The following is a 12,072-nucleotide window of genomic DNA, read 5'->3' as shown; positions in this document are numbered from 1 at the left end:
TCCCTCTTTCTCCTCCTACCCCCTCTTCCCCCCTCTTCCTCCCCCTCCTCTTTCTCCCCCTCCCCTCTTCCTCCTCTCCCCTTCTTCCTTCCCCTTCCCCCTTCTCCCTCCTCTTCTCTCCCTCCCTTCCTCTTCCCCACTGCCCCCATTTACCTCCTCCCTCCTCACCTCCCCCTCCCTTCCCTTCCACCTCCCCTCTCTCTCCTTCTCCCTCTCATTCTCGTTTATGTCCATGCTCTTTATTTTTTATTGCTGACACCATGAATTGCTATTGTACCAAAGAACTTCAAACGTTCATAGAAAAGTAGAATTAAAAGAGTTTTATTGGGGCCAGCGCTGTGGTGTAGCAGGTAAAGCCACCACCTGCAGTGCCAGCATCCCATATGGGTGCCAGTTCGAGTCCTGGCTGCTCTACTTCCAATCCAGCTCTCTGGAAAAGCAGTGGAAAATGGCTCAAGTCCTTGAGCCCCTGCACCCACGTGGGAGACCTGGAAGAAGCTCCTGGCTCCTGGCTTCGGATCAGTACAGCTACGGCCATTGTGGCCAATTGGGGAGTGAGCCAGCGGATGGAAGACCTCTCTCTCTCTCTGCCTCTCCTTCTCTCTCTGTGTAACTCTGACTTTCAAATAACTTTTAAAAAGTTTTACTTTGGTGCAACTTTTTTTTGAAACTTATGCATAATTTTTTTAACTTTTATTTAATAAATATAAATTTCCGAAGTACAGTTTATGGATTACAATGGCTTTTTCCCCCCATAACTTCCCTCCCACCCGCACCCCTCCCATCTCCTGCTCCCCCTCCCATTCCATTCGCATCAAGATTCATTTTCATAATTTTTTTAAAGATTTTTAAAAGAGTTACAGAAAGGGATTGATCCACTGATTCAATCCCCAAATGACTGCAACTTCTAAAGCTGGACCAATTCGAAGCCAGGAGCTCTCCAGGGGCTCCCATGTGGCTGCAGTGTCCCAAGCACTTGGACCATCTTCCACTGCTTTCCCAGGTGCATCAACAGGGAACTAGATTGGAAATAGAGCAGCAAGTACCTACTTGGGATGCTGGCACCACAGGCAGCCACTTTACCCACTTCCCCATCGGCCCCTGCATAGTTTTTTATTTATTTATTTATTTATTTATTTATTTATTTATTTATTTATTTTTTGACAGGCAGAGTGGATAGTGAGAGAGAGAGAGAGACAGAGAGAAAGGTCTTCCTTTGCCGTTGGTTCACCCTCCAATGGCCGCCGCGGCCGGTGCGCTGAAGCCGGCATACCACGCTGATCCGAAGGCAGGAGCCAGGTGCTTCTCCTGGTCTCCCATGGGGTGTAGGGCCCAAACACTTGGGTAATCCTCCACTACACTCCCTGGCCACAGCAGAGAGCTGGCCTGGAAGAGGGGCAACCGGGACAGAATCCGGTGCTCCGACCGGGACTAGAACCCAGCGTGCCGGTGCCGTAGGTGGAGGATTAGCCTAGTGAGCCGCGGCGCCGGCCCCTGCATAGTTTTTTCATAACACATTTTCCAGAACTTTTTGAGGATTCTTCATATGCATAAAGTTAAAAAAAATTAAGATTTATTTTGAAAGAGTTACAGAGTGAGACACCCACAGAGAGAGAGAGCGAGCGAGCTTTGATCCACTGTTTCACCCCCAGATGGCTGCGATGGCCAGCACAGGGTCAAGTGAAAGCCAGGAGCCTGAAATTCCATATGGATTTTCTGCATGAATGGCAGGGGTTCAAATACTTGGACCACCTTCTGTTGCTTTCCCAGTTGTTATTAGCAGGGAGCTGCATTGGAAGTAGAGCAGCCGGGACTCAAGCCGTTGTCCATATGGGATGTCCACGTTGCAGGCAGCAGTCTATCTGCTATGCCATAATGTCTGCTGCTCAAAAATTCTGCATGAAAATAAGCTTAGTCTTTTTTTTTAAGATTTACTTTATTTTTTGAAAGGCAGAGTTAAATAGATAGGGGAAGAGCCTGGAACTCTATTCAGGTCTCCAAGCACTTGGGCCATCTTCTGTTACCTTCCCAGGCACACTAGCTGGGAGCTGGATCAGAAGTGGAGCAGCCAGACCTTGAACCAGTGCCCATATGGGATGCCAAATAGGCAGCATTTTAATCCGCTGTGCTACACAATGGTCCCTAAACTTATCTCTTAATTCCGTTTCCATGAAATTTTTGAAGTACTATCATTCAATCTGGTGAATGTCTCAACTTTCCATTTTAAAGGCTATTATCTGTGATTCTACATGAATCTTAAGCTACTGCTTAAAATTACCTGATTTTTGTGGCCACAAGATTAATGCAGTCTCTGTCTTACGTTATCGCTCTGCATGGTTGGGTGCCCTGGCCCCACCAATCATTTTCAGAAGCTCTTCCAGATAAGTGAGAGAGGACTAAGGAAAAGAGGTTGTGTGCCTCAGCCACTCAGGTAAGTGTGTCTGAGTTACATAATTTTCTTGCAGTGATGCTAGGCTGTTTGTGCTCGGGTAAGTGTCCATGCAGATTTGTCCAGTCCTCTTCTTCAGAAACAGAACCATTGTCAGGACCACATAGATAAGTTCAGGGCATCCTAATGTGGTATGAGGTGACTGGTGTTCTGTGGAGAGCAGCCCCTGCTTTGGTCCCGTGTAGTATCATTGGAGATGGTGCTAATATCTCTTCTGTATCTAGAGATAGGGACCACAAATGGTGGCAGGGTTGCTGACTAACTCCATGGTAGACACCCTGTTTCTATAACCTATGCCTTTTAATTGGACAGTTCTTCTTTCTGCCATATTTACTTGTTTTCTTCTTCTGCATTGCGGGTGCCACTGTTATATACATATTGGCATTAGACTGCTTTGGCTTCAAAGAAACCTGATTTTGACGTTTTAACACTAAAGTTTTGATTTTTTTTTTTTATTTTTGGAATGCCAGGAGCTGGCAGCAGAAGGATGTGGACTGGATTGTAGTAAGAAAACTTCTGGAGTCAAGGGAGTGTTGGAGTCCTGCTCAGGTGTCTTTGTTTCAGGTATGAGGATGTGGATCTGAATTAATTATAAGGCCAGCTTTATGACAAATGGGGAAACTAAGGAAGAACTGATGTACTGACTGCATGGTAGGGCATGGCAGTCTGCCAATCAGCCCCACTCATGGCATTTACTTGGTAGGGATCCTGAAGGCATAGGGTAGCAATGAAAGTAATTTGTAGGTCAATACTTGTCCACATATTTACACTTGGTGACATTATTGCCCATTTCCTTGCTTTTGTAGACATTGCTGGGACACTCAACTCATTTTCACTCCGAGGGCAGTAGTCTGGCAGCTCAGCTGGTTTCTAATATTATTTCCACACTTTGTTGCACTGCTCAAAATTGTTAGTGGATTCAGGTATTGGAAGCTGGGGGAAAGAATTTGAGATTTGTACGCTAAGATTTCCTGACCCTACCCCTGTATTTCCTGTTTCATAGAAAAGAAGTGCAGTGGGATGAATAGGATGAATGTGTGTGGGTAAATGGATCACGCATCTAGTGTTAATTTTGTTATTTTGGGTGTTTCTGTCTAATAAGTGATCTCTCTTGTCTCTGTCCAGATTAGAGTCACTGTTCCATACAACACCTAACTTCAAGGCCTGATTGGTAAGGTTTCCCGTGTATTTGGTGCTACTTCCCCTGAAAATGTATATTTCAGACATGTAGAGGACCTGTGTCTGAACTTAATTTCACCTTTGCTAACTATTTTCTCGGAAGGTATATAGTGCCCGTGTCAAGGTTGTCTGATGAGTGATATATTCTGATATCAAGTTGAGGTTGAAACTTTTGGTACATGGGGATAGAGAGTCTCAGAGCAGAGGATCTTCGAACCAAATTTTATACTTTTGAAGTTGTTGTCCACCATAATAAGCATTATAGAGGGTGGCCTTCCCCTCGAACTATTTAACAGTAAGTTTTATGAGTTGTGATTATTGCTAACATCTGTGGAGCAAATTTCTGCATTATGTGACTCTTAACACTTGGCACGTTTTAAATTGCATCTTGGGCTGCTTTGGATTCAGTTAGACCTTGCCTCAATCTGGATTTGCCAGTAACTGTCTTTTCTTAGTCCCTAACTAAATTTTGGGGCTCCAGTTTTCCTTGTCTGTAAAACAGGGATCATACACTACTGTCAAGAGATTTTGTGAGAATCAAGTGCAATAATCATTGTAATGCACCAGGTGTACAGTAGGTACTCAGGAATTAGACCTCCATTTTCTGAATGCACATACTGGAACAGAACACTATAGGGCTTGGTGTAGCTCTCCTCCCTTGTCCCTTCCTTTCTTTTCTTTCTCGGGTAAAGCACATCCTTCATAGTTAACACAGGCTTCTCTTTGGAAACCATAACTCTGTAATCTTGCTATGAAGCAAGAGGTGGCCAAAGAATACAGATTTGTCTTCACTCTGAATTCTGTTGTAGTGACTTGGGTAACTTGTAGTATGTCCAGCAAGACTTATCTACTTTTTTTATTTTTTTGACAGGCAGAGTGGACAGTGAGAGAGAGAGACAGAGAAAGGTCTTCCTTTTGCCATTGGTTCACCCTCCAATGGCTGGCACACTGCGGCCGGCGCATCGCGCTGATCTGAAGGCAGGAGCCAGGTGCTTTTCCTGGTCTCCCATGCGGGTGCAGGGCCCAAGGACTTGGGCCATCCTCCACTGCACTCCCAGGCCATAGCAGAGAGCTGGCCTGGAAGAGGGGCAACCGGGACAGAATCCGGCGCCCCGACCAGGACTAGAACCCAGTGTACCAGCGCTGCAAGGCGGAGGATTAGCCTAGTGAGCTGCGGTGCCAGCCAAGACTTACCTACTTTTAAAAAAATATTAATTTGAAAGGCAGAGACAGAGGTCTTCCATTAGCTGGTTTACTCCCCCAATGGTCACAATGGCCGGAGCTGTGCCGATTTGAAGCTAGGCGCCAGGAGCTTCTTGCAGAACCCCCGTGTGGTTGCAGGGTCCCAAGGACTTGGGCCATCTTCCACTGCTTTACTAGACCTAAACAGAGAGCCGGATTGGAAGTGGAGCAGCTGGAACTTGAACTGGTGCCCATATGGGATGCCAGCACTGCAGGTGGCAACTTTACACTCTTAAGTTACAGTGCTGGCCCCGATTTACTTTTTTAAAAGATTTATTTATTTACAAGGCCAAGTGAGAGAGAGAGATATATCCCATCCTCTGGTTCATTACCCAAATGCACGTAGGCTGAGCCAGGCAGAAGCCTGAAGTGTGGACTCCATCCTGGTCTCCTTGGTGGGTTGGCAGGGGTTCAAGTACTTGGATCATCTTCTAATGTTGTCCCAGGCACATTAGCAGGGAGATGGGTTGGAAGTGGTACAGCCTGGACTCAAAGCAGCACTCTGACAGGGAATGCCAGCTTTGCAGGCAGCAGCTTAGCTCACTGTGCCACAGTACCACTCCCTGCAGGACTTTCTACCTGGACATGCTGTAGGGTGGCTACTAATAGGTACTCTTGGAAATCTCATTATTTGCCTATAAAAGCCACATTGACGGTTAAGGGGAAGACATTTGACTATGTGAGAAATAGAGGAACAATATTATATACATATGCACTATCCAAAGTGTTCTCAGAGAGACTCTCAACATTTAGCCTAACTAGATATCTCTGGGTCCTCTACTTTTCTGTTAATACAGAATTTATTCTGGTAGCATCATGTAAACCATAAAGTTCATCCAGCCAAGGTAAAAAAAAAATCCACATTTTAAATATTAGGAATAAGCTGGCACTATGGCCCAGTGGGTTAAGCCACAGCCTATGACCTGGTATCGCATATTGGAGCACCAGTTACAAACCAGCTCCCTGGGAATGCAGCAGAGGATGGTCCCTGTATTTGGGTCTCTGCCACCTACTTAGGAGACTGGCTCCTGTCTTCAGTCTGGCCAAGCCTAGCCATTGTATCCATTCCCATGTAGTGGAAACCTGAGGCCAGGGTATTTAGAAAACACTAATCCAAAACCATTTATTGAAGATAGGCCAACCAAGTTCCTGCATCAAGTGACATGACAGTGACCTTATTTGCTAGTCTAAAAAAGGTGTAAAATTAACCATAATTTTGATACTTCCTCCTCCTTTTGCATGCACTTGTGCCCACTGCCTTTCATAGTCACTTGGGTCTCATTGGGAGAGTCTTGGGAAGACCTAAGTGAATAGCTTAGTGGGTAATTTCATTAAGGATTGGGATTTAAAAAGTTGCAAGTTGGGTGTTGTGGCACTGCAGCTTAACCTACCACTTGTGATGCTGGGGCCCCATGTGGGTGCTGGTTCAAGTCCTGGGTGCTCCACTTTTGTTACAGCTTCCTGCTAATGTGTCTGGGAAAGCAGCAGAATATGGTCTAAGTACTATGGTCTCTGCCACCTGCATGGTGGACCAGTGTCAACTTCCAGGCTCCTGGCTTGGGCTTGGCCTGGCCCTAGCCATTGCCGCCATTTGGGGAGTGAACCACCAAACGGAAGATTCCCCCCCTCTTTTTCCTTCTCTCTTTCCCCCTCTCTCTTCTCCCCCTCCCTCCCCCCTTCCCCTTTATCTCTTCCCCCCTTCCACCCTCTCTTCCCCCCTTCTGCCCTTCTCTCTCCCCCTCCCTCCCCCTCCCCCCACTCTCCCTCCTCTCTCACCCCCCTCCCTCTCTCTCCCCCCCTCCCTCCTTCTTTACCCCACTCTCTACCCTCTCTCCCCCTCTCTCTCCTCCCTCTCTCCCCCCTCTTTTCCTTCCTTTCTCTTTCCCCTCTCTTTCCCCCTTCCCCCTCTCCCCCCCTTCCCCCTCTCTCCCACCCCTCTCTCCCCCCCTCTTCCACCCCTCTCTGCCCCCTCTCTCCCCTTCCCCCCTCCTTTCTCTCCTCTCTCTCCCCTTCCCCCCTTTCCACCCTCCCCCCTCCCCCAAAAGAAGGGAAGGGGGAACATGATATGTAGCATTTGCCAGTTTCTAGGCATAATAGTCCCACAATGGCCAATTTCAAGTTACCAGTTCAGTGCGGCTGAATGCAGATTTATGAAGAGATGTGTCCTCTCAGCTCATACGAACTAATTTTTATACCTCACTGAATAGTCTTTAAAATCAGTGACAAACTAGCCTGTTGGTGTTCTTCACGTTAGTCTTAAAATGAAAATGCATGTATTGGTACTGTTGAGATTCATAACTGGTTTTTAAGTAAATATTTGTTTCCTCATTCAGATATCTGACTCCATCCCATGTTTCCAAATGCAGATATTACGCACCTGCTTAGGAAAGGCATAATTCCGTGAGTTTATTTTAAAGACTATAATCTTTGTTCAAGGTAATGCTCTAAAGATCAGTGTCCAGTGTGAAATTAAAAGTCATGTGGTTCATTCAGATGTCTTTTCCTTTATGACAAGAGTGACAGCACATGGAGTGATGATGGAAAGACCATGATCTAGGATCATGCTACAGGAGTAGTTGCAGTTGGTGTGGATTGATGCAAACTAATTATAGGTCTGCCCATGGGCAAGTAAACAGAAAGGACAGAGATTTCCTCTGTCCTGTTTATACTTGTATTCTCAGTATATGTAATTGGTTTTAGGTATACACTGCCTCCCAGTAAAGGACCTCAGATCTATTTGAGGCTTCAAAAGGGTTAAAAGACAATACTCTCTGTCTATAGATAATTTAAGAAGCTGTGCCTAAGACCTTGAAAGAGTTGGTGAAGTTGCCATTCCATGGCTGGATCAGGAGAATCTCCGGTTGCTTTCCATGGAATATTGAATGGAGACTGGATAGTCAAGAATCCCTCAGAAAGACCTTGTGCTGGTAGCTTCCTGAACAGCAAACCTGTGAGCTTTCACTGGGGCTGACTTCCACAGTCAGAGCAGAGGCTCTGCTCCCCTTGCTTAGGTCCTATTCCTTCTGATAGTACAGTGATTGATGTCTGTACGAGGACCTCACCAGATGAGATAGGGCAAAAGATGGCAGCTGGCGGTATGGTGGGAAGAGAGCAGCAAGAAATGTTTAAGTTCCACAAAGGGATATTTGTAGCCTGATGCTCAGACTTTTCCTTCGCTAAATCTGGTTTCTTGTTAACAGATCCTGTTTCCATCTGGGCTGCTAAGTGCCTGCCTTTCTCAAGATCTTTGTGGAGGTAAGGACATGCGAGAGTTGCAGAAGACAAGTATTTGTTTTAAATTTATCGTTTTGATTCACAAAACAAAGTGGCTGCCTGTGAAGATTTTCACAGTTTTTATGAGTGTTAATTTGGACCAATTAGAAGCCTTGGCTGTGAGAAGTGCTTGTTTAATTTAAATATGTATGTGGAGAAAGTGGGCCTTATCAATTAAAGCCATGGCAGGAACTCAGCCATCAGGAAATCCACAGACCATCTGTTCACTTGAACATCTGATCAAGACAAAATCACCTCCACACACTTAGTTTAAGCATAGATCATTGTAGGTGCTTCAACCCAGTGCAAGCTTTGATTTCTCTATTAAGCATGAACAACTTCCCAGCTATTTATTTTCAGCACCCCTCATTTTTGGCTATTCTGGATACCTACCTGTCCTCAATTTGCACATGTAGTTCAAGGGATCGCAGGGGAGTGTTTATGAAATTCCATTTAAAAAGGTTTTCATGAAATAGGTTTATTGGTATTCTGGATGAGCTGATAATGACTTCTTTTCCATCTGCACCTGCTACTCTATCACTCCTCTCCCTCCCTCTTGAACTTTTGCTTGAGTCTAGGAATCAATTTTGTCTCATTTCCAGCCATTGCTTCATTGTGGTTTGGCTGGATTCATTATACATACACCCAGAGTAGAAGGTAACTTGGTGCATCTTAATGACAAATACTGCCCTTACAATGAGAAGCATTATCACTCTTCTTGCTATTTTGTTTTGTTCCTTGGGATAATCAGGAGATAGAATGATATTAAAATGAGGGGCTTTCTTATGGCACATTTTCCCCACTGTCTCACTTCATGGTAAACTCTGCTCAGCACTTATAGGCATTTGTTGGAACTCAAACTTTTCATATTGTTCTGACGAGTCATAAGTGATGCAGAAAGACTGTCACTTTGTCATTGACTGTCCCACCATGGGGCTGACATGTATTCCCTGTGGTCTTTCTGTTCACAGCTCTTTAGAGTATAAGTTAGCTAGCTATTCATTGGGTGCACAGATCAGTCACTGAATTGAATTTTGTGTCTAACATCTATGAAACTTACTCATGAGTGGACTTTAAAGAATCAGATGATTCCAGAAGGTGTACTCGTGAAACCAGTAGTTCACCATCTCTACCACTACTTCCCCAGTTCTTACTTGCCATGTTCATTTAGAAGTGACACAATATAATTCTGTGGTTATACAATAAACTGGTGCTGAAAACTGATCAGGAAATAATGGGACCGCTGAAAGGTTTTAAGATGTGGTTCTTGGACGGCACCGAGGCTCACTTGGCTAATCCTCCGCCTGCGGCACGGGCACCCCCCGGTTCTAGTCCCGGTTGGGGTGCTAGATTCTGTCCTGGTTGCTCCTCTTCCAGGCCAGCTCTCTGCTGTGGCCAGGGAGTGCAGTGGAGGATGGCCCAAGTCCTTGGGCCCTGCACCCCATGGGAGACCAGGAGGAAGCACCTTGTTCCTGGTTTTGGATCGGCGCAGTGTGCTGGCCGTGGTGGCCATTTGAGGGGTGAACCAACAGAAGGAAGACCTTTCTCTCTGTCTCTCTCTCTCTCACTGTCTAACTCTGCCTGTCAAAAAAATGATGTGGTTCTCTAACCACTTTTGTTGACTGTCTGTCTTAGGGGGAGAAGAATTAGAGGTTGGAGCCACAGAAAAAGGGGATCAGGAGACATGGAATAACAAATAGCCTAGAGATGAATGAGAAATCCCTGAATAGCAGTAATCTATAGAGATGCTCTTTAGGATGAAGATACAGCAAATAGGATGACAAGAGTGTTTGGTGTGAAAGGTACAACAGGCTTTGCATGTTTAAGGCACTGCCTCCTGTCCCCTTTGCCTTACCTACTCTTCTGTGTTTTTCATCTTCCCAACTTGACAAGCAACTTAAAGGTATATAATAGTTCTGGGACTTTGATTATGTGAATACATCTTTAAGGGGAGGTGTGTGTGTATATAGACAGAATTAACACCCTTTGCAGATGCCACCTCTCCCTCTAAGATTTCAACTTTAGAATAATGGGAATTCCAATGAAATGTTCTGTATTATTGCCAGTCATTTTTCTTTAACTTGCATGTGTCTTTATACCTTCTGCCTTAAAGTTTGATTGAAGTAATAGTAATACCTAGGAAAAAGCCATCAGTTGAAATTTAGTTACAGTACCCATGCAGGCAATCTTAGATCAAGATGCATCAGTTGCTTTAAATGCTTCAGTTATGTGTGTATTCCATCTGTGGTCTACTTTTTAAACACTTGAGCAAGAAGCTGGTAACACTATGCTGCTAATGCTATCATCTTTCTTGGTTTGTCTCTAAAGTGACAGAAAGACAAAGTTCCTGATACATGAGTAAAGGACAGTTAGTAGTAGTTATCATCATCTTTTAGTTATCTGCAACCTGAGAACAATTCTTTTTATCCTTGAAAAGTTTGATTCACCAAAATGCAGAAGGAGATTTGGGCTCCATGCAGGTATTTTCTTTTAAGTTATTTTAAGTTATACAATTTTCATGTATTTCACATACACCACCACCTCCCTCCTGCCCACACTCCAACTCTTCTTCCTCCTCCCTCTCACATTCCCACTCTTAATTTTTAGAGATCTATTTTCAGTTTACGTAATGATCATATAGTTAACCCTATACTAAGTAAAAGTTCAACGTCGTATGAAGAAAAAAAACTAAAAAAAAAAGAGCACTGTTCTCAACAGAAGAGAGAGGGGCTGTAAGCAATCATTGAATCTAAAGATGTTTGTCACTCCAATATATTATATTTCAGATACTCTAATAGCTACCTCGGTTAGGGAAGATGATCTCTTTTGGGGACTGGCTTATTTCACTAAGTATCATGGTTTCCAGGTATGTCCATTTTGTTGAAAAAGACAGGATTTCATTTTTTACAGCTGAATAGTACTCCCATAGTGTATATAAATATCATAATTTCTTTATCCAGTCAATAGATGATAGACATCTTGGTTGATTCTGTATCTTTGCTACTGTGAAATGTGCTGCAGTGAACATGGGTATCATTTGGTTTCGGTAAAAATCCAAAGAATGGGATGGCTGGATTATATGGTAGGTCTAAGCTCAGATTTCTGAGGTGTCTCCATACTGTCTTCCACAGTGGCTGCACCAGTATATGTTCCCACTAACAGTTGACCAGGATGCCTTTTTCCCCACGTCTTCACCAGCATTTATGGTTTGTTGATTTCTATATGAGAGCCATTATAATGGGGGTAAGGGGCAGAGAGGTGAAACCTCATTGAAGTTTTGATTTTCATTTCCATGATGGCTAGTGATCCTGAGCATTTTCTCAAGTGTCTGTTGGTCATTTGAATTTCCTGTCTTGAAATTGTCTGTTCAAGTCCTTTGGTGATTTCTTAACTGGATTATTTGTTTAGTTGTAGAGTTTCTTGAGCTCTTTATGGATTCTGGATGTTAACCCTTTATCAGATAGTTGCATAGTTTACAAATTTTTTTCCCATTCTGATGGTTGTCTCTTCACTTGGCTGAGTGTTTCTTTTGAAGTGCAGAAGGTTCTCAGCTTGATGTAATCCATTTGCCAATTTTGGCTTTGCCTGTGCTTCTGAGGTCATTTCCAAGAAGTCTTTGCCTATGCCAATGTCTTGCAGAGTTTTCTCAGTATTCTCCAGTAATTGGGAGGTATCAGGTCATAGGTGTAGGTCGTGGAACCATTTTGAGTAGAGTTTTGTGTAAGGTGTTAGGTATGGGTCTAGTTTCAAATTTCTGCACGTGGAGATCCAGTTTCCTCAGCACTGTTTGTTAAAAAGACTGTCCTTGCTCCAAGGATTTATTTTAGCTCCTTTGTCAAAGATGAGTTGGTTGTACATGTGTAGATTATTTCTGGAGATTCCGTTATGTTCCATTGGTCTACATGTGTATTTTTGTGCCAGTACTAGGC

The 12,072-nt window shown here is 44.2% G+C and overlaps 1 protein-coding gene across 2 annotated transcripts in view; it reads left to right on the top strand.

The window, feature by feature from the left end:
- LOC100344862 (uncharacterized) overlaps window positions 1–8,126 on the top strand; it is a 31,573-nt gene extending 23,447 nt beyond the window's left edge. The window contains exons 4-7 of one of the 2 annotated variants that reach the window (XM_089324359.1): window positions 2,920–3,013; window positions 3,575–3,620; window positions 7,204–7,270; window positions 8,071–8,126. In XM_089324359.1, the coding sequence (XP_089180485.1) occupies window positions 2,920–3,013; window positions 3,575–3,579 (99 nt within the window). In that variant the 3' untranslated portion in view covers window positions 3,580–3,620; window positions 7,204–7,270; window positions 8,071–8,126. The remainder of the gene's footprint in view (window positions 1–2,919; window positions 3,014–3,574; window positions 3,621–7,203; window positions 7,271–8,070) is intronic. The other variant, XM_089324360.1, reaches the window with a different exon arrangement.
- The last annotated feature ends 3,946 nt before the right edge of the window (window positions 8,127–12,072 follow it).

Source organism: Oryctolagus cuniculus, chromosome X (genome assembly GCF_051225735.1).
Source record: "Oryctolagus cuniculus isolate XC-2025 breed Fujian yellow rabbit chromosome X, ASM5122573v1, whole genome shotgun sequence".
Lineage (NCBI taxonomy): Eukaryota > Metazoa > Chordata > Mammalia > Lagomorpha > Leporidae > Oryctolagus > Oryctolagus cuniculus.
This window is presented reverse-complemented; position numbering and strand designations above follow the sequence as displayed.